General features: G+C 40.3%; 1 protein-coding gene across 6 annotated transcripts in view; it reads right to left on the bottom strand.

Annotated features, from left to right (window-relative positions):
* Positions 1-22,042, bottom strand: part of WDR7 (WD repeat domain 7) — a 376,297-nt gene that overhangs the window by 66,402 nt on the left and 287,853 nt on the right. For all 6 annotated transcript variants that reach the window (XM_038402296.2, XM_043515275.1, XM_038402295.2 and 3 more), the window contains 3 exons: positions 15,005-15,122; positions 12,110-12,259; positions 11,004-11,086 (listed from right to left, as the gene is read on the bottom strand). In XM_038402296.2, coding sequence (XP_038258224.1) covers positions 11,004-11,086; positions 12,110-12,259; positions 15,005-15,122 — 351 coding nt within the window. The remainder of the gene's footprint in view (positions 1-11,003; positions 11,087-12,109; positions 12,260-15,004; positions 15,123-22,042) is intronic.

The following is a 22,042-nucleotide window of genomic DNA, read 5'->3' as shown; positions in this document are numbered from 1 at the left end:
AACCCTTTCTCACCAAACACTTCCAGGAGCACAATACAATCTAGCACACCCCTGAGATTTTCAACCTGCCAGGGCTTAGAAAACCTCCTCAGGCTCAGAACACTTCCGCCTCCTAACCTAACACCCCCATCTCCGTGGAGTGGAAAAGAAGGAGCAGAAGCAGCAAAGGAACATGTGCAGAGTCTGCCTCTGTTGGCCGGCGCCTGTAGAAGCTTGTATTCCCTGCTCAGTGCCACCTTCCTCTGCTGCCTGCAGTCTGTGTATCACGGACACAGCATTCCCCCACGCGGAGCCAGGGGCTGCCACTAGGACTGGGCTCCAGCCCTATCAAGAATGCCCCAGGGACAGCAGGTGGTACTGCACCCTGCCCCACATCAGTCACGTCACACAGCTGTAATGTTATTGGTGGAGTTTAGCCTTAATATGCTATAATGACCAGCAACTCCACAGAATGGAAGAGTGCAGTGTATGTTTCTTGGAATAGGCAGTAACTTTCACAATGTACTTGCTAGGGGTCATATTAAGTCCTGGCATAAATAGGCTTCAGAGATACTGTACCCATTTACAACAGGACTGAATATGGCCTGTAGTTTTGTAACAGTGGAATAAACAACATCTTTTCTCTAACAATAAACATTTCCTGGCAAGTGAAAAAATCCTAAATATTTTTCTTCCTTATTTCTCAGAAAATGTTTAATATACATGTACTTACATGTCAGATGTTTTCAACTGCTGTAAAAAGATGTTATATACTGGTGTACATTACTGTAAACCACTATCCAATTACTGGTGTGGTCAGTATGTTATTTACTAAATATGTTGTGGCATCTAAACCAAATATTATAGTGAGTGCAGGCTGAATATTGAAAATATGTGATACATTTTATTAGATTGTAATGATTTAGACTAAGAATTAGGGCCTATTTCTTATCTTTGTGTATTTGTCATTCCATTCCATATCTATCTATAGCTCTGTGTAAGTAATAACAGTAAAATATGGTCCAAGTATTTGGCAATTATTTTTGTTATTATTTATAATTTATAATGTGATGGTGCTTTAAGGCTCCTACTGGGATGAAGAAACCTATTGTCCTAGGTACTACACAGTCACACAGGCAAACGTGGTATCTCACTCTGAAAGCCAATTTAAGGCAAGGTGCAACAAGTGAGTTACAGATAAAAAAACCAAAATAAAACAAAAAAATAGGAGAGACGTGAGGAAGAAGGTAGCAGAAATAAGTATATAAGTTTACACAGATGAATTATACATATAGCTTGATGGTCTGAATCATTTCAGAGTTAATATAAATAAATAAAATAAGAATCAGCAATCCCCACTGACTTTTTACCTATCCTACTATTAGCTGATAAGTTCTTGTATGCAGCATGGTAGAAAGGGATCTTGAGGAGCAACATGAAGGAGGGAAGAATTAGCAATAACTCCTATATAAATCTAATGTACCTATTCACTATGGAGGGAAGGGAGGTCTATTATAACCACCAATTGGATTCTAAAATACTTTCCTATATACCGAAGCCACTGAAGAGTGATGTAAGAAATAGGTCTGGGTGTGTGACTGTAACAGCTCACCACATTCTTCAGAACACATTTAGAATAAGATATTGTTTGCATATGATAGAGCTGAAGACACTATTTTGCTAATGCAATGCTTTTACTTTAAGATCTTTCTTTGGACTCAGCAGGTAACAAAAAGTAGAAGCTTAAATATTCATAAAAATATGAATTGTGTAGGTAATACATTTCCCTTCTATTATCATACATTCACTGGACATCTGCGAGACCTTAATTTAGAATTTTAATGTCTTGCAATTAGCCGCAGGGGGTCTGGCTTTACTTCAGATATTCTTCAGTCATATTTTAAAGTTTTGTTCCTTTCCTTTTACAGAATCAGGCCTCCACTGAGATCTGATGACCAAGAATTAACATGGGTGACAGCACCTTTACCTATTAAGTTGTAATTCCTTGGCATTCTACAAGAAACTCAGAAACTATCTGTTTTTTAAATTTTGTTTCAAGTCCTTGTTTTGTTTAGTCTATGAAATAAAGGTATAGCTCTACTACATTTGCTTCCTGTGAGATTCTTCCACTGTAAAAAGCAAAATAAGAAACGTTTGTTGTTTCAAATTCAGACTAACTTCCTGTTTTCAAATACACAGTAACATTTGAACATCAGTGAATTCCATCCCAAGGTCTCGATTCAGCAAGGTATCTAAACAAATGCCCAGTCCCACTGACCTCAATAGGACTATTCACATGCATCAGGCTGCTGAATCAGGGCTACATGATTCTTCGGAAATCTTCTGAGTCATACAACGTTTCTGACTTCAACTTTATCTTGAGCATTTTCAAAATTTCAGACATACTTTACCGTCAACCCACTCCACTTCTGTATTTTATTTTATTTGGACTTTTACGATTTCTGTCTGGTGTTCTATTGCGCGTTGGTAAAATCAGTCTATATACAACGTGACAGAAGCAAAGGGAAAACTAGATAGCAACTCTAATCAAATATTGTAAAATATGTTGTTTAGTGAGAGATTCATCTCATCACAGCCAGACTGGATGGATTCAGGATCACAGTCATTAATAAGCTGACTGCTAAATCTGTACGTCACTAAGACAGAAGAAAAACTGAAGGAAAGATAATAATCCAGTATTTGAACAAGCATACTGTTGTTTAAAGCCATGGGTTTTACAAGACTACTCAAGCTAGGACTTTGCTTGAAAACAGCAACACACACTTCAAACAGAGATTGGTTGTTATAGCCATGATATGGTATTTAAAGACTACTGTATGAGAAGGGAAAGCCAAAAATGCCTAATAATATTGTTTTGTTTGCTGAAGTGACAGACTCAGTCTCAACAGGTGTGCACATTTAATACAGTATAAAAGGGAGATCATTAGGAGATTAAAAGAATTAGTAATAGGATTAAGCCAAAGCGCTACCACTTGGATTCTCTCCAGAGATTCAATGATTTGCTAAAATCATATGAAAATTTCCATTGGTCTGAAAGATGACTTCAGTAGAGTACTGTATCATTTTTACAATAGCCATAACTATGTACAGTAGGAGACATTGCTAGCTATTTAGCCAAATGTAAAGACAATGTGCTACTACAAAAATGCAAAAAGGATGGGGAGATTTCTTGCATTAATTCCCACTTGTCCTTGCATTTACATTTCAAGCTAAAGTTTTTAAAACATCTGAAGGAAGGAAGATTATCTTTATTCATGACATACCTGACAAGGGTATAATAGTTCCTTTCTTGCAACTGCTGTTTTGTTTTTTTTTATAACTTGTTACATTAAAATACAACCCCCTGACATATTAAATATTGTAATTTACATGGTTAATGTTATAATATGAATATTTGTAACAGCCTAAGAATATTATAAATACTCACATATTATAAATCACATTTTATTATCTGTGAGTATTAAACTTTAAGAACAAAAGGGGAGATTTTCAAAAACACAAATGACAGGCATTTATCTTCAACTGAATGTCAGTGGGAGTTAGAAGCCTACCTACACTTTGTGCCTTTCAGTACTCCCCAAATGCCAAACCACCACCAATACGAACATGAACAGAAAAAGAAAACCACCATGTTCCTGACTAGCTAAAATAATATAATTCTATAAAAACCAAAGGAACAAAAAAACAATCTCTGATGGCAGAAAAATTTTAACATTCTCTCAGCAGCTTACACAAAACAGACCGCGAGACAGCTTTAAAACCAGCAACAGGGTTCTACTGACATTTGTGAATTTAATTTCAGTTGAATCCTATACACCTAGTGTGAGAGAGATTCTTAAAAATATTTTTAAAAAACCAATCAGATGAGAGCATTTATGTTCCATTACTTGACAGATGAATTAGCAACAAGCGCAGATCTGTCACATAGTAAGTATCCTCTGAAGTCAGTTTTTGGTCTGCGTTTCCAAATTCTGTTCTTCTTCCAAAGATGCTAGTGGGGGAGCAATAAAACCTTTGCAAATGGATCAGAAAGCTATCAGGGAGCCTGACTGCATCTTTAGAGTTGTTAAAAACAACTGAGAAGAAGGATGAAACTGGCACTTTGCAGCACAATTTACTAACATGTGGGGAAACTGGTCAGATGGGCAGACACAGGAGAGGACAGGCGTTTGGGAGCCAGGTGATCAAGGTCTCCTTGCCAGCAAATAACACAATCATAAGGATGGTAGCGATTTGGAAAGTCAAAAGAGAGGTACAGATCCTGCTCATCTGGCAGAAGCGTGTAAAGTAGCTACTAAAGATTGGTTTCACCCATTCATCTGTCCTCAAAGGTATGAAGAGTGAGTGGTAATTACCACAAACTCAGACTTTATTAAAACCAGTTGCTTTTCAGTGACTGTTTCTTCTTATCTCAGTATTATTGCTTGTTCCAATTGGACAGCCGTATTATGCCCCTAGAGCAGAGGTGGGCAAACTATGGCCCACGGGCCACATCCGGCCCGTGGGACTGTCCTGCCGGGCCCCTGAACTCCTGGCCCGGGAGGCTACTGCCGGCCCCTCCTCAGCTGTTCCCCCTCCCACGCAGCCACGCTGCTGCGCGGGCAGCGGGGCTGCAAGCTCCTGCTGCTCTGAGCAGCATGGTAAGGGGGCAGTGGTGGCGGGGTTGGGTAGGGGGTCTCAGGGGGCAATAAGGGGACAGGGAGCAGGGGGCGGTTGGATGGGGTGGAAGTTCTGGGGCAGTCAGGAGTCGGGGAACAGGGGGGGTTGGATAGGGCATGGGAGTCCTGGGGGGCCTGTCAGGGGGCGAGAATGTGGATAGGCCGGGGCATCAGGGGACAGGAAGCAGTGGGGGTTGGATAGGGGGTGGGATCCCAGGGGGGGTGGTTTGGGGCAGGAGGTCCCAGGAGGAGGCGGTCAGTGGACAAGGAGCAGGGGGGGCTGGATGGGTTGGAGGTTCTGAGGGGGACAGTCAGGGGGTGGGAAAGTGGGAGGGGGCAAGGGCCAGGCTGTTTGTGGAGGCACAGCCTTCCCTACCTGGCCCTCCATACAGTTTCATACCCCCGACGTGGCCCTCGGGCCAAAAAGTTTGCCCACCCCTGCCCTAGAGACTAGGATGGAAGGTCTTGAAAATGCATATTCTGTAGAACATTACTCTGCTCTATGCTCTCCTCAGGTTGGTCTACCGATACCATATGTATTTATAAAACTGATGCACTTCCACGTTGGGTTCTTTGTACACTTTATTTTCAGTTATTATATTTATCAAGCTGGTTCTTTCTAAGAAAAGAACAGTCATTTGCTTTCAAAATCATGTACTTGGTGAGGGTGGCTTTATGGTCCAACAGCACTCAAAGAGTAAGGCTCAAATGTCCTTATAAAGGAGGAATACACCTGTGATATGGCCAAATTCTGTTATCAGAGTACACATCACTACACTGCTGAACATGGCTATATCACAAAAGGGAAGTAGGTAAACAGGTGTCTTGATGAGTGCTGGTTCCTCAGTACCCATGGAAGACTTATTCTGTCATAGGTCAAAGACCTCAATTGTGACAGTACTGCCTGCAGTCTGGCCTCAGAATTCCTACAGACTGTGACTAAATATCCTCAGGTTGGACCAATATAGACCACTGTGTTATTTTTAACTGCTTACTTTGAAATAGTTGCTGCCTTCATTTTACACCAAAAATACATCTCTCTTCCTGGTGTGCCTGAGGCAATGTGCTTTATTTTTAATTGTATAAGCACCTATGAAGTTTGTGCAGAAGCACTATTAAATTAAAATATGTCCTTTGTTTTTAAATGTGGGTATATAATTATCCACCAATACTTTGAGGGAAAAGTATTACAGATATTTTCCCCTTCTGGAGAGGATAAATAGATGTGCTGATAAATCACCTCTTTTATGGAGTATTGTACAGTGTTAGACTGGAAAGGAAGCATGTAAAACTCTCCTTTGTCATGATGCCCACAAAAATCTTGACAACAGTTAGGCTGCTGGTGCTCTGAGACTACTGCCTATCATGAAAAGAAAAGGAGTACTTGTGGCACCTTAGAGACTAACAAATTTATTAGAGCATAAGCTTTCGTGAGCTACAGCTCACTTCATCGGATGCATTTGGTGGAAAAAGCAGAGGAGAGATTTATATACACACACACAGAGAACATGAAACAATGGGTTTATCATACACACTGTAAGGAGAGTGATCACTTAAGATGAGCCATCACCAGCAGCAGGGGGGGGAAGGAGGAAAACCTTTCATGGTGACAAGCAGGTAGGCTAATTCCAGCAGTTAACAAGAATATCAGAGGAACAGTGGGGGGTGGGGTGGGAGGGAGAAATACCATGGGGAAATAGTTTTACTTTGTGTAATGACTCATCCATTCCCAGTCTCTATTCAAGCCTAAGTTAATTGTATCCAGTTTGCAAATTAATTCCAATTCAGCAGTCTCTCATTGGAGTCTGTTTTTGAAGCTTTTTTGTTGAAGTATAGCCACTCTTAGGTCTGTGATCGAGTGACCAGAGAGATTGAAGTGTTCTCCAACTGGTTTTTGAATGTTATAATTCTTGACATCTGATTTGTGTCCATTCATTCTTTTACGTAGAGACTGTCCAGTTTGGCCAATGTACATGGCAGAGGGGCATTGCTGGCACATGATGGCATATATCACATTGGTAGATGCACAGGTGAACGAGCCTCTGATGGTGTGGCTGATGTGATTAGGCCCTATGATGGTATCCCCTGAATAGATATGTGGACAGAGTTGGCAACGGGCTTTGTTGCAAGGATAGGTTCCTGGGTTAGTGGTTCTGTTGTGTGGTGTGTGGTTGCTGGTGAGTATTTGCTTCAGATTGGGGGGCTGTCTGTAAGCAAGGACTGGTCTGTCTCCCAAGATCTGAGAGAGCGATGGCTCGTCCTTCAGGATAGGTTGTAGATCCTTGATGATGCGTTGGAGGGGTTTTAGTTGGGGGCTGAAGGTGATGGCTAGTGGCGTTCTGTTGTTTTCTTTGTTGGGCCTGTCCTGTAGTAGGTGACTTCTGGGTACTCTTCTGGCTCTGTCAATCTGTTTCTTCACTTCAGCAGGTGGGTACTGTAGTTGTAGGAATGCATGATAGAGATCTTGTAGGTGTTTGTCTCTGTCTGAGGGGTTGGAGCAAATGCGGTTATATCGTAGCGCTTGGCTGTAGACAATGGATCGAGTGGTATGATCTGGATGAAAGCTAGAGGCATGTAGGTAGGAATAGCGGTCAGTAGGTTTCCGATATAGGGTGGTGTTTATGTGACCATCGCTTATTAGCACCGTAGTGTCCAGGAAGTGGATCTCTTGTGTGGACTGGTCCAGGCTGAGGTTGATGGTGGGATGGAAATTGTTGAAATCATGGTGGAATTCCTCAAGAGCTTCTTTTCCATGGGTCCAGATGATGAAGATGTCATCAATGTAGCGCAAGTAGAGTAGGGGCATTAGGGAACGAGAGCTGAGGAAGCGTTGTTCTAAGTCAGCCATAAAAATGTTGGCATACTGTGGGGCCATGCGGGTACCCATCGCAGTGCCGCTGATTTGAAGGTATACATTGTCACCAAATGTGAAATAGTTATGGGTCAGGACAAAGTCACAAAGTTCTGCCACCAGGTTAGCCGTGACAGTATCGGGGATACTGTTCCTGACGGCTTGTAGTCCATCTTTGTGTGGAATGTTGGTGTAGAGGGCTTCTACATCCATAGTGGCTAGGATGGTGTTTTTAGGAAGATCACCAATGGACTGTAGTTTCCTCAGGAAATCGGTGGTGTCTCGAAGATAGCTGGGAGTGCTGGTAACGAAGGGCCTGAGGAGGGAGTCTACATAGCCAGACAATCCTGCTGTCAGGGTGCCAATGCCTGAGATGATGGGGCGTCCAGGATTTCCAGGTTTATGGATCTTGGGTAGCAGATAGAATACCCCAGGTCCTGGCTCCAGGGGTGTGTCTGTGCGGATTTGTTCTTGTGCTTTTTCAGGGAGTTTCTTGAGCAAATGCTGTAGTTTCTTTTGGTAACTCTCAGTGGGATCAGAGGGTAATGGCTTGTAGAAAGTGGTGTTGGAGAGCTGCCTAGTAGCCTCTTGTTCATACTCTGACCTATTCATGATGACGACAGCACCTCCTTTGTCAGCCTTTTTGATTATGATGTCAGAGTTGTTTCTGAGGCTGTGGATGGCACTGTGTTCTGCATGGCTGAGGTTATGGGGTAAGCGATGCTGCTTTTCCACAATTTCAGCTCGTGCACGTCGGCGGAAGCAGTCTATGTAGAAATCCAGGCTGCTGTTTCGACCTTCAGGAGGAGTCCACCTAGAATCCTTCTTTTTGTAGTGTTGGCAGGAAGGTCTCTGTGGGTTAATATGTTGGTCAGAGGTGTGTTGGAAATATTCCTTGAGTCTGAGACGTCGAAAATAGGATTCTAGGTCACCACCTACTGACCGCTATTCCTACCTACATGCCTCTAGCTTTCATCCAGATCATACCACTCGATCCATTGTCTACAGCCAAGCGCTACGATATAACCGCATTTGCTCCAACCCCTCAGACAGAGACAAACACCTACAAGATCTCTATCATGCATTCCTACAACTACAGTACCCACCTGCTGAAGTGAAGAAACAGATTGACAGAGCCAGAAGAGTACCCAGAAGTCACCTACTACAGGACAGGCCCAACAAAGAAAACAACAGAACGCCACTAGCCATCACCTTCAGCCCCCAACTAAAACCCCTCCAACGCATCATCAAGGATCTACAACCTATCCTGAAGGACGAGCCATCGCTCTCTCAGATCTTGGGAGACAGACCAGTCCTTGCTTACAGACAGCCCCCCAATCTGAAGCAAATACTCACCAGCAACCACACACCACACAACAGAACCACTAACCCAGGAACCTATCCTTGCAACAAAGCCCGTTGCCAACTCTGTCCACATATCTATTCAGGGGATACCATCATAGGGCCTAATCACATCAGCCACACCATCAGAGGCTCGTTCACCTGTGCATCTACCAATGTGATATATGCCATCATGTGCCAGCAATGCCCCTCTGCCATGTACATTGGCCAAACTGGACAGTCTCTACGTAAAAGAATGAATGGACACAAATCAGATGTCAAGAATTATAACATTCAAAAACCAGTTGGAGAACACTTCAATCTCTCTGGTCACTCGATCACAGACCTAAGAGTGGCTATACTTCAACAAAAAAGCTTCAAAAACAGACTCCAACGAGAGACTGCTGAATTGGAATTAATTTGCAAACTGGATACAATTAACTTAGGCTTGAATAGAGACTGGGAATGGATGAGTCATTACACAAAGTAAAACTATTTCCCCATGGTATTTCTCCCTCCCACCCCACCCCCCACTGTTCCTCTGATATTCTTGTTAACTGCTGGAATTAGCCTACCTGCTTGTCACCATGAAAGGTTTTCCTCCTTCCCCCCCCTGCTGCTGGTGATGGCTCATCTTAAGTGATCACTCTCCTTACAGTGTGTATGATAAACCCATTGTTTCATGTTCTCTGTGTGTGTGTATATAAATCTCTCCTCTGCTTTTTCCACCAAATGCATCCGATGAAGTGAGCTGTAGCTCACGAAAGCTTATGCTCTAATAAATTTGTTAGTCTCTAAGGTGCCACAAGTACTCCTTTTCTTTTTGCGAATACAGACTAACACGGCTGCTACTCTGAAACCTGCCTATCATGTTGACCAATATTTCCTCACTGCTTCCTTGTACTCCCCTGTTGGTCTGTTTGTATCCATCTGTTGTCTCCTATCTTATACTTAGATTGAAAACACTTTAGGGCAGGAACTGTTTTTGTTCTGGGTTTGTACAGCACCTAGCACAATGGGATCCTGGGTCTATGACTGGGTTCTTAGGTGTTATGATAATACAAACAACAACAGATTAAACCACAGGGCTTGGGTTAAACCTCAGAAGATCTGTGTTCTATTCCCATCATTGCCAGAATTCCTTTCACAAATAACTTCACTTTACCTCAGTTTACCCATGTGTACAATGAGGTTAATAACTAATTAACTGAGGTATACAAAGCACTTTAAAATCCAGGGGTGTAAGATGCTATAGAAGGACAGACTTATTATTACCAAACAAAAGAAACGAACTGTGGTGGTTACAACTATAGTGAAAGAAAAGAACCTGACCATTTTTTTGTGGTTTATGATTGAGAAAATAATACAACGTTGGGGTTGTAGGGCAAAGTTTTAAGAGATACTGCCAACATAAAAATGAACAGGATTATACCATGTGTGGACTTTTATACAGAAGCATTTTCAATAGTTGGCAATAACACTGCTATTTTCCTACCTACCTCCTCTTTTTCAGATGTAATATGGATTAGAAAAACTGTACACTACAGTAGAACCTAAGAGTTACAAACACCTCAGGAATGGAGGTTGTTCGTAACTCTGAACAAAATGTTATGGTTCTTTCAAAAATTTACAGCTGAATATTGACTTAATTCAGCTCTGAAACTTTACTATGCAGAAGAAAAATGCTGCTTTCTCTCTCTTTAGTAGTTTAGTACGTGTATGTGTAGTTTATCCCTCAGAGGGAGGGATTGCTCAGTGGTTTGAGCTTGGGCCTGCCTCCAGGGTTGTGAGTTCAATCCTTGAGGGGGCCATTTAGGGATCTGGGGCAAAAACTGGGGACTGATCCTGCTTGGAGCAGGGGGTTGGAGTAGATGACCTCCTGAGGTCCCTTCCAATTCTATGAACACAGTATTGTACTATATTTGCCTTTTTTTTTTTTTGGTCTCTGCTGCTGCTTGATTGTGTACTTCCAGTTCCAAATGAGGTGTGTTGTTAACAGGTCAGTTCATAACGCCTGTATTCATAACTTTGAGGTTCGACGGTACTTAAAATACTCTGTAAATCTGAAGTTTTAAGGTGTAAACATTATGGCTATAAGTAAACTATAGCAAGATAATATATTTATCACAAATCATTTCCTTCAATGCTTTTACCTGCAGATGGCTGGAAAGCATTCCTGAAGTCCCTTTTTTTTGACCAAGGATCCTTCAAGGCAGTACATGAGGATGTCCATAACCTTGGAAACAAAAGTTACAATTGTTTAACAATATTTGATTTTATTGTTCATAACAAAAGTTAAATTCTGAACAGTTATAGAGTTTTCTAGATCTTGCATTTAATTATATTTTTGGTACCTAAGTATAGCATGTTATTTGCACAAACAAATCTGACTGCACTGCAACATATTGGAATTTGTAATGGCAATGGTACTGGGAATTGCTGCAAATTCACATTCACAGTAACAGTCCACTTTTTACAAAGCTATAAACACTGGCAAATGTCTGCTAGCGAAGGCCTGAGAAGAAACACCACATTTTCTGCTAGTTATATTAAGAGGAAATGTGAACAGGAACACCAAAGTTAAGCAAATTACACAGTATGGTGGATTCTTTAATAATCTCCTTCAGCCTTAATGAATATGCATCTGAAGGACAAAAATTTCAACATCCCTCTTCAGTCCATTCAAAATGCTGCTGTTATAACCACGTCCAAATTGCCAACAAATTATTTTGCTTGCTTGTCCTTACCAATTAAGTCTTACCCAACTCTCTAATCTGGTCTCTTCAACCCTTGGCCCCGTCATTTTACCCAAGCTACAGGTTAAACTATTCCATTTTGTCCATCTCCATACATCCTTTTATGTAGCCCTCATGTCAGAAACCCTCTCTGCAACCCCGTCCTCAATGCAACCACTTAACAATTTTCTCAGCCCAATTCCTCCCCTTAAAAAATAGTTTACTTAAAAATAGATAAAGGCAAAAAATTAGAACAAGGTGTGCTAAACATCACAGCTCACTGATCTCGCCTTTGTTGCACCATACCTAGTCATTTGTTTATCTGTTTTCTGCTCAGTTTTTAAGCCCTTTGAGACAGGACAGAGTCTTATGGCCTCAGATGTGTTATTTTAAAAAATAACGTATGTTCCACGGTGCTGTAAAGGTAGATGGCAGTTTACAATTTCCAACTGAGTTTACGTGCAATGTATTATTCATTGATTTATTAAAAACTATGATATACAGATATTACAGCATATTCTTACCTCTACAAGAAGATCCACAACATCTGTGGGCATTTTATCTATTAGTATTTCGATGACTCTTAGGATCTCTCCTTTAGCCCGAGCAAGAGCTGTGGTGTGAATATTCTGTTGAGACTGAGTGTTTGCTGCCAGTGCAGTGTGTCTATGCACCTACAAAAGGAATAGGATTATATATTTAACTTCTGCTGTCCACATATGTTTCTACTATACTTAGCATGAGCTTTCCATGTTAGTTTCTTAATACCAGATCAGGTTTCAACATGTCTATGGTCTCTAGCAGCAGTCAGAGGAGTCCAAGTGTTCATATAGGCTACGGCAGTTCTACCTTGTCACACCTATTCTTCAATGTGTACATAAAGCCAATAAGGAGGTTAAGTAAAGAGGCAGGGGTAGTGATTGTTTCTGTTTGCTAATTACACCTAACTCTGTAACTGCACCTTTGATTTGGCTGGCACAGTGGAATAATTAGCCCACTGTCTAAGACTGCGGCATGGATTAAGACTGAGGTACTGTCACTAGTCTGAGGGAAGAAACCAGAGGAATTACAAATTACATATTAATTATGCAAAATTACATTTTTCCACATCATCCACTAGGAATAAAGACATCTGATGACCAATCCAGAAATATCATTTGTGAAATATACAGAAAAGAAACAGTTTTTGTTTGAGATTTAAGGACAAAATGTTCAACATTTGGACTAAAATATTACATTAAGAACATCTGTATTTTGCAGAACTCATTTGAACCATAGAATCATAGAATTGCAAGGGACCTTGAGAGGTCATCTAGTCCAGTCCCCTGCACTCGTGGCAGGACTAAGTATAATCTAGACAGGTATTTGTCTAACCTGCTCTTAAAAATCTCCAATGATGGAGATTCCACAACCTCCCGAGGCAATTTATTCCAGTGCTTAACCTCCTTGACTGTGGGAAGTTTTTTGTCCTAACTTCAGAGTTAAGAAAAACATATTTTTTTCTTAATCCTTGTAACAACCTTTTACATACTTGAAAACTATTATATCCTCTCTCAGTATTCTCTTTTCCAGACTAAACAAAACCACTTCTTTTTAATCTTCCCTCATAGGTCATGTTTTCTAGACCTTTAGTCATTTTTGTCGCTCTTCTCTGGACTCTCTCCAGTTTGTCCACACCTTTCCTGAAATGTGGTGCCCAAAACCGATACAATACTCCAGCTGAGGCCTAATCAGAGTGGAGTAGAGTGGAAGAACTACTTTTCTTGTCTTCAGAGTAGTAGCCATGTTAGTCTGTATCCGCAAAAAGAAAAGAAGTACTTGTGGCACCTAGGAGACTAACAAATTTATTTGAGCATAAGCTTTCCTGAGCTACAGCTCACTTCATCAGATGCTTATAACACTCCCGCTAATACATCCCGAAATGATGTTTGCTTTTTTTGCAACAGCATTACACTGTTGACTCATATTTAGCTTGTGATCCACTATGACCCTCATATCCCTTTCTGCAGTACTCCTTCCTAGATAGGTATTTACCATTTTGTATGTGTACAACTGATTGTTCCTTCCAAAGTGGCATACTTTGCATTGTCCTTCTTGAATTTCATCCTATTTACTTCAGACCATTTCTCCAGTTTGTCCATCTCATTTTGAGTTTTAATTCTATCCTCCAAAGCACTTGCAACCTCTCCCAGCTTGGTATTGTCTACAAACATAAGTGTACTCTCTATGTCATTATCTAAATCATTGATGAAGATACTGAACTGAATTGGACCCAAAACTGATCCCCGTGGAACCCCACTTGCTATGCCCTTCCAGCTTGACCGTGGCTTTTGAATGTAGCCTTTGAATGTGTTTTAATTATTATTCCGCATACAGTCTTTAAAATGTTGCTCCACTTTCTTTACTGATCCTCACTTTCACAAAATGGGAGGATCAGGGTGAATAAATGGCCAGTCTTGGACTTAAAAATGATATACAATACCAAACGTTATTTTGGACATTTAGAGGACCTTCAATGACTACCTCTTTGCTGGCCTTCTTTTGCCAACCCCATGTCTAGGTACGCTCACACATAATCAGCATGGTGCAGGACCTGCAAAGGCTGCAGCTGCTTCTAAAATCAGATGCACTAAGGAGATGGGAGGATGATTGGGGTAGAAAGGGGATCCGAGCTTCTATGTTACACCCAAAGAACCTAGGACTGGACTGGGGAGCACCCAGAAGAAACACCCATCACCCAAAGATGAGTTGGATGATGGTCTGGGAAGGAGACCTGTGATGCCCCTCCCAAGAACACCTTCCTATTTCCCCCAAAGGAACACTTGTTAGACTCCCTTCCCCAACAGTGAAACGAGAAAAGAAAAAATCCCTGAACCTGAGTAGCCTGAGTGACAGAAGAAGAAAGATGAGAGCAGAAGTTGGTCCCTAAAACACCGAATTCTTTCATCCAATAACATATGTCTGCTGGACCAAATCCCAAAAGCAATGCTCAATTTCCATTGAGTCCTGAATCATGCAGTATTTGCATTGCCTAGGTAAAGGCTAAGAAAAAAACCTAGTAAATCCTTTGGGATTTTGCCCACTGCTCTATATGTGAATTGGAAGGTTATACACCCAGTACATCAGGACACAACAGGTTAAGCCATTCTCAACTCATCAAGTGACCTGGTGTATCAGTTATCAAGATACTGTTGCATAATGCTGCATACCACCAAATATTTAAAAATGATAACCCATTTTGTTTCCCCAAAACAGCTACATTTTGGGGCAGTTGTAAAGAGATTTGACTATTTTTTATTTCTGTCTGCTAATACTGGAGCTGAAAAGAATTAATATAAAAACCAACGAAAAAGTTTGTTGCATGCTGAGATCATTATTCTTTGAAAGTGCAGCTCAGTGAACACTGACGTTTTTCTCACCTCCTTGGCTATAGTTGTTATGAAGGCGGGTGGTCTGGCAGTGGCAATGAGTGAGAGAGCATGTCGTGCAGAGCGGGCGGAGTCAGCTGCTGGACTCAGAGGCAGCCCCATTGTGATGCTAAACAGGGATCAGACAAAGAGGGGGAAAAAGAAAAGAGGCATTAGAAATATAGAGTGAAAAGATTAGACACAGCTTATAATGTCAGTTCAAGGTCAACGGGAGCACTCAAACAGTTAGAATATAATGGACTTCCAACAATGAGCAGTGATTAGGAGTCAGGGTGTTCTGGCATCAAATACAAAATCGAATAATTAACCATGAAGATTGAAAACAGTATGTGCATCTGTCCAAAGTGTTAAAAAGGCCTTGTTAACAAATTATCTAGCTGTAGTACTGAATACATATCACAAAACCTGGGACAAAGCAAATAAAGAATGTCATACAAAGTATTTTTATATTTTATTGTTTAGCAAAAGTTTAGAAGCAGCTTGAAAATACAGCTTTTGTAGTATTACTATTCAATTCAGCTAAGCATTTTTAACTAGTTGGAAGGAGGAGAAGGAAGAACTTCTAGAGGCACTGAAAATACTGAATTCATTCAATTTGTTTTCCTGTGTTGAATGAATCATTTTGTTTTAAAATACTGCAAGTGCTACTAAGACAAAGCTAAACTCACCTGTCAGCAATCCCTATTTATGAACACCACAGGCATGGCAGAAGTTCAACACACATTAAGGCAAGATTTCTTTTTCAGAGCATATACAAATGAGCACCACTGACTGGCTGGTGAAGAGGTACTGATTTTTAGAACAACTCCTCCGCCTTAAAAATCTACATCTTAGCTGTTGTTCCTAATTTATAATATATATGAATGCTAAGTGTTAATAAAACTATGATTTTTCATTAAAGTAACTGTCATTTAAGTGCACATTGAGAAGAACAGATGATTTTTGTTCCAAAAGAAGAGGTGAAATCTACAACTTTCTCCTCTAGCAATGTGATTTCAGATGCGTTAGTACTTTAAGAGATGCACAGGAGATAAAAATATATTAATTGAAGTCTGTCCAGGCCCAAGTAATTTTATCAAGCTTTATCTGTAATTTAAATTATATACGATTTCATTCTAAATACTTAGCGCTGAGGACACCCCCAATATGTTAAGTCATGGCTCATTAAAACATTTAATTAACTTATTATAAAGCAATACAAAATTATGAGTGTCTCTTTGGAAATACAACCAGAGACCAAGCCTGCAGTCCTTACTAATGTTTCAATCAGATTACTCACATTAGTAAAGTCTGCAATTGAGTTGTGATTGCAATCATTTTATACAACTAATGTCATTGCATCCGATGAAGTGAGCTGTAGCTCACGAAAGCTTATGCTCTAATAAATTTGTTAGTCTCTAAGGTGCCACAAGTACTCCTTTTCTTTTTGCGAATACAGACTAACACGGCTGCTACTCTGAAACTAATGTCATTATAACTGATCATCAAAAAAACTCCTTTCTAAATCCCTAACATAACATACACACATTTAGATACTCTGGGTTGGATTGTAACTGTGCCAGAACTCCACTCAGTGCAGCTGATTGGTGAGGTGGTAAAGGTAGCTGTCATCCACCGTTGCGCTTTATGATCTCTCGGGTTGCTGGGGGCCAGTTCAGCCTTCAGTGCAAGTTAGAACGGCCTCAAGATTACTCTAAACTATATACAGACACAACTGTCCTCTGTGGAGCTGTTTCATAGCAGAGAATCTCTCGGTACAGTAACATCCCAGCCATGTCCCTTTCATCCCCTACATACTGTTGGAGTGGCACGAAGCTGCCTTATTAGAGGGCAGGATATGGCTCATTATTGCTGTTCGCTCTGACTGCAAATGAGAGAATGTCGAAGATCATCCCAAACAATTCCATTAACTTTCACATCATCTTATATTTTATTCATGTCACATCTTACAAAAGGCACACATTTAGAAACGTTAAGAATTTTAAGACTTGTTTTTTAAAAAACAGTAGTATAACATGTTTTGTATTACTCTACTGCAAAGCCTATGTGGAGTCCAACTCCACAAGCTTCAAAATGACAGGAAAGAAAGCATCAATACCTTTGTTCAAGCTCAAAAAAATATGTAACTTAGTCTATCAACTTGTTTGGCCCCATCCCAATAATGTCTGAGTCATGATGTTAATGTTTGATATCTTCTGATATGCCAGGCTAAAAGAGGGAATGGTTTCTAATTCTCCAAAGGGGTATTTATAGCACAGTTAAAAATGTTTTGGGACTAGATCAGATGTTTCTCAATTCTGGTCTTTAAATAAGTATAACTGGGAAGGGGGCTTGGAGCAAATGTACATTTTCGGAGACAGGGAAGGAAGGGATGAAGTATACCTCTCAACAGCCTAACAAGAGAATGTGTGAGCAAAAAGGAAAAAAAGATACAATGTGAAATGTTATTTTCTCAATGAAGAGAAGATCTCTCTTTTTGAACTATGCTTAGGTCAAATATTTCCTATAAAAATAAGATTTTAAAAAAATCTATACTGTTTAATTCTCTCCTCTGCTCATGTTTTATATGGAATATATGCTAATGAAGTGTGGTATAAAAGCTGTTGGCATGAGTTTGGGATGGCCAATTACTTATAAGTGACAAAGCCACAAATACATGTGAGTGACATTTAAACCTTTATTCCACACCACGAAGTATATGCCCTAGCTTTAGGAATATTTTAGTCGGTTTAAAAAAATTATTGGAACTATTTTTTCATCTGTAAAAGTAGATGCTTTAGTTACTGAGAGTTCTCTCTCATGTTTTGTGCAGGAAGTGGGTGCCAAGACAGGTGTCAAAACTGTTCCAAATACTTAGTATTTCCATTTTTTTTATTTTCAAGAAAAAATGTGTGTTCAGTGGTACAAAGCTCCTCTTGAACTGTACTTAGCAACTTTGATTGTAATGTAATGAAGTTTTTCTTATTTTAGATTTTTGTATGTGGTAAATCTATGATATAACAGGATTGCACACTCTTGTAGTTTACATATGAAAAAGTATGCAAAAACCAGCCAAGCATCAATTAAAGCTTTCTCTGACAAATGAGCTATTTGAGCCACTTTCAAATTATGAAGCAGCAATACATGGATAAGAGATGAGCATTAGATTCAACAAAAATACACAAGATCTTGCTTATTTTTATTTACCTCATCTTCTTTTACTTCATCAATATATGCAATAAAATAATGAATATAACAATTAATGTACTTCCCACGATAGCACTATAGAAGATGTCCCTGTTTCCTTTTATTTGTTATAGCTCTTTGCATAAAACTAAAAATCATTTAGGCATTTTTGCAGACTACTGAGTGATGTGCACATCAAAAGCTAGTTTCAGAATAGAAGTTAGTCTGTATCCGCAAAAAGAACAGGAGTACTTATGGCACCTTAGAGACTAACAAATTTATTAGAGCATAAGCTTTCATGGGCTTCAGCCCACTTCATCGGATGCATAGAATGGAACATATAGTAAGATATATACATATACAGATAAGTTGGAAGTTACCATACAAACTGTGAGAGCCTAATTAGTTAAGATGAGCTATTATCAGCAGGAGAGAAAAAACAAAAACCTTTTGTAATGACAATCAAGTTGGCCCATTTAGACAGTTGACAAGAAGGTGTGAGATAACTTAAGGAAATAGATTCAATATGTGTAATGACCCAGCCACTCCCAGTCTCTATTCAAACCCAAGTTAAGGGTTTCAGAGTAGCAGCGGTGTTAGTCTGTATTTGCAAAAAGAAAAGGAGTACTTGTGGCACAGTCTCTAAGGTGCCACAAGTACTCCTTTCCAAGTTAAGGGTATCTAGTTTGCATATTAATTCACGCTCAGCAGTTTCTTGTTGGAGTCTGTTTTTGAAGCTTTTCTGTTGCAAAATTGCCACCCTTAAATCTTTTACTGAGTGGCCAGAGAGGTTGAAGTAGTCTCCTACCGGTTTTTGAATGTTGTGATTCCTGATGTCAGATTTGTGTCCATTTATTCTTTTCCGTAGAGACTGTCCAGTTTGGCAATGTACATGGCTGGCACATGATGGCATATATCACATTGGTAGATGTGCAGGTGAACGAGCCCCTGATGGCGTGGCTAATGTGATTAGGTCCTATGATGGTGTCACTTGAATAAATATGTATCCTCACACCTTCTTGTCAACTGTCTAAATAGACCCTCTTGATTATCACTACAAAAGTTTTTTTTTCCCTGCTGACAATAGCTCATCTTACCTAATTAGCCTCTCACAGTTTGTATGACAGGTTTCAGAGCCGCAGCCGTGTTAGTCTGTATTCGCAAAAAGAGCATAAGCTTTGAATAAATTTGTTAGTCTCTAAGATGCCACAAATACTCCTTTTCTTTTTACAGTTTGTATGGTAACTTCCAACTTATCTGTATGTGTGTATATATATCTTACTATATGTTCCATTCTATGCATCTGATGAAGTGGGCTGTAGCCCACAAAAGCTTATGCTCTAATAAATTTGTTAGTCTCTATGGTGCCACAAGTACTCCCGTTCTTTTATCAAAAACTTGATTAACAATCTAATCCTAATATTGTTATCTAGTAAACCTGGTCTGATCCCTATGTGCATTCATTGAAAATTTCAGAAGCATAGTTCAGACAGTATTTCTGCCCATAAGCAAGGATTCACATGTTTCTGTCAGGAGTATTTTTCCTCCCAGTGTTTGATAAGGCATGCATTTTCCTGAAAATCAACAGGTTTCATGTTAATTCATTTACAACACTCAGCAGCAGTAGTACGTGACCAGAGATTAACTCCCTCCCGCAGCTGGTCTATATGTCTTCTTTGAGAGCTAAAGCTGTGCGTGATGGAACGGACACACTGCACCACGATCACAGACCAAAACAAAGGTAGGTGCAAACCTAGCATTCACAAGGAAGCACCAGGTCTCTTATATCCAGATATATTCTTGTATAGAGGAATTTCATTCTTTCCACATCCTTAAGATTAGTACAACATGTGTACTGTCCCAGCCAGATACAGATTCTGATCACACTGTAAACAGTCATTTGTGTAAACCATAGTGCAGACAAGCTACTGATGGACTTTTACAAAACTGATACTGACCCATCCTACCACAACGCATACCTATCTATTACTAGGTTTCAGAGTAGCAGATGTGTTAGTCTGTATTCACAAAAAGAAAAGGAGTACTTGTGGAGACTTACAAATTTATTAGAGCATAAGCTTTCATGAGCTACAGCTTGATGAAGTGAGCTGTAGCTCACGAAAGCTTATGCTCTAATAAATTTGCTATCTATTGCTAGTGGCACTAAGGGAGCTCAAGCTGTTCTATTTTTACCCTCTTTCCCCCTCTCAGGAAATCTGATTCAGAGTACAAATATATTGTTTATTTCATTTATTTAAATTTATACAATGCATAAAAAAGCCGCCTATTCAGGGCTGCCGGCACGCTTGGCATATGTTAAAAATTCAGTCAAACTGGTACAAACAGGAATAAATCCAAACTGGGAAATATCCAGCCAAATAGAAAATACCTATACATTAATATAGTGGGTTAAGATTTATTGCCTGGGTCCCAGTGGCAGAAAGTCTGCCTGGAGTTGAGGTTTAGCTGCAGACTTTAGCTGCTAAGCCAGTGGCCAGATGATGGCTGACACAGCCCACAAGTGGGTGGAAAGCACATCTCCCTCACAGCCTCCACTGACAGGACTTGTGGAGCTCTGGTTGGAGTTTAAAGCTGCTTTCCCATAGGGGAGGCTTCCCAACTTGGGAAAAACTGCCTCTATGGACACAGCTGGTGAATACAGTGGGAACTAATCAAACCCAAGCTTGTAAAAAAAATTACACTGTACCCCAAAACAAACATAACAGTATGTGGGACTGAAGTTCAGATTGCTTACTGTGGGTACCCTAGAGGGGAGAGATTAGATTCCCTTGGCCTCATGTTCCCATGCAGGAGACTGCTATAAATTTGCAGCAAGCTTTAGTGAAATGTAAGGGACCAGCACTTTGCCCCAGAATAAGCATGGCTACAGCAAGTCCCAGCATGACAGCACTGCGGGAGTGCAGACGACGTTTTAAAGGTGGATCAATAAGTATTTTTTACTGAACTTACTTCAATGCCATAGTGCCATACAAAAGATCTGTTCTGAACGAAGGTATGAAGAATGGCAGAGCAGTTTTGCCTGGGATGCTCTTGGGCCTGCACTGACACGTTACTGGTGATAGTGGAAACTAGGCAGAGCTGAGTCTAGCTGATACCGCTTCAGCTAATCTCCGGCCTTCATGCTTCTAGAAGAAGGGAGGCTTGGCGATGACGGAGCCAGTGCCCTGAAATGTCATATCTGTCACTGAAGAATGGGCAGGAGCATTATGGGAGGACTAATTGCATGATTGTAGCTGTAATACTTGTTTTTCCTGTTCATCCTAGCAATGCAATCATGTAGAGTGACTGGATGCCAATATGTAAATGCCTTTATATGGCACTTGCATTTTCCAGGGTCTTTACAGACTTTCCATGTTTTTCACACACTCCAGTAACCAAGGGACTTCATTATTATTCTTATTTTATAGATGGGGAAACAGAGGCAGAGCAGTTAAGTAATTCTATCAAGGCAACAGAGGAAGCCTGTATCAGAGCTCTATCAGAGTCCAGGGGTTATAATCCCGCATTCAGACTAAGGCTATTCATTCCTCATACACAGATAAAAATGCGTATTTTCAAAAAATCAGGCCAAGATTTATTTCAGTAGGGATTTAGGACACAAATGCAAGCTCTTAACAAGCAACAGTCTGTTCCAGTACTGTACTTGTAGGTGCTCACTTATCCTAGTCCGACAATCCTGTTTTGGTGTGGAAGCAAAGGAGTCTAATGGTTAGAGCACAAGTTCTGGAAGCAGAACTCATTTCTATGCACAGCTGTGGCACATGCTTGCTGTGTGGCATTGAAAAAGGTCACTAACCTCAACTGTACCTCAATTTCTCTATCTGTAAAATGGGTATAATGATA

The sequence above is a fragment of the Dermochelys coriacea genome, chromosome 5, assembly GCF_009764565.3.
Source record: "Dermochelys coriacea isolate rDerCor1 chromosome 5, rDerCor1.pri.v4, whole genome shotgun sequence".
Classification (NCBI taxonomy): domain Eukaryota; kingdom Metazoa; phylum Chordata; order Testudines; family Dermochelyidae; genus Dermochelys; species Dermochelys coriacea.
The sequence above is the reverse complement of the archived record's forward strand: the minus strand, read 5'-3'. Positions and strand labels throughout refer to the sequence as shown.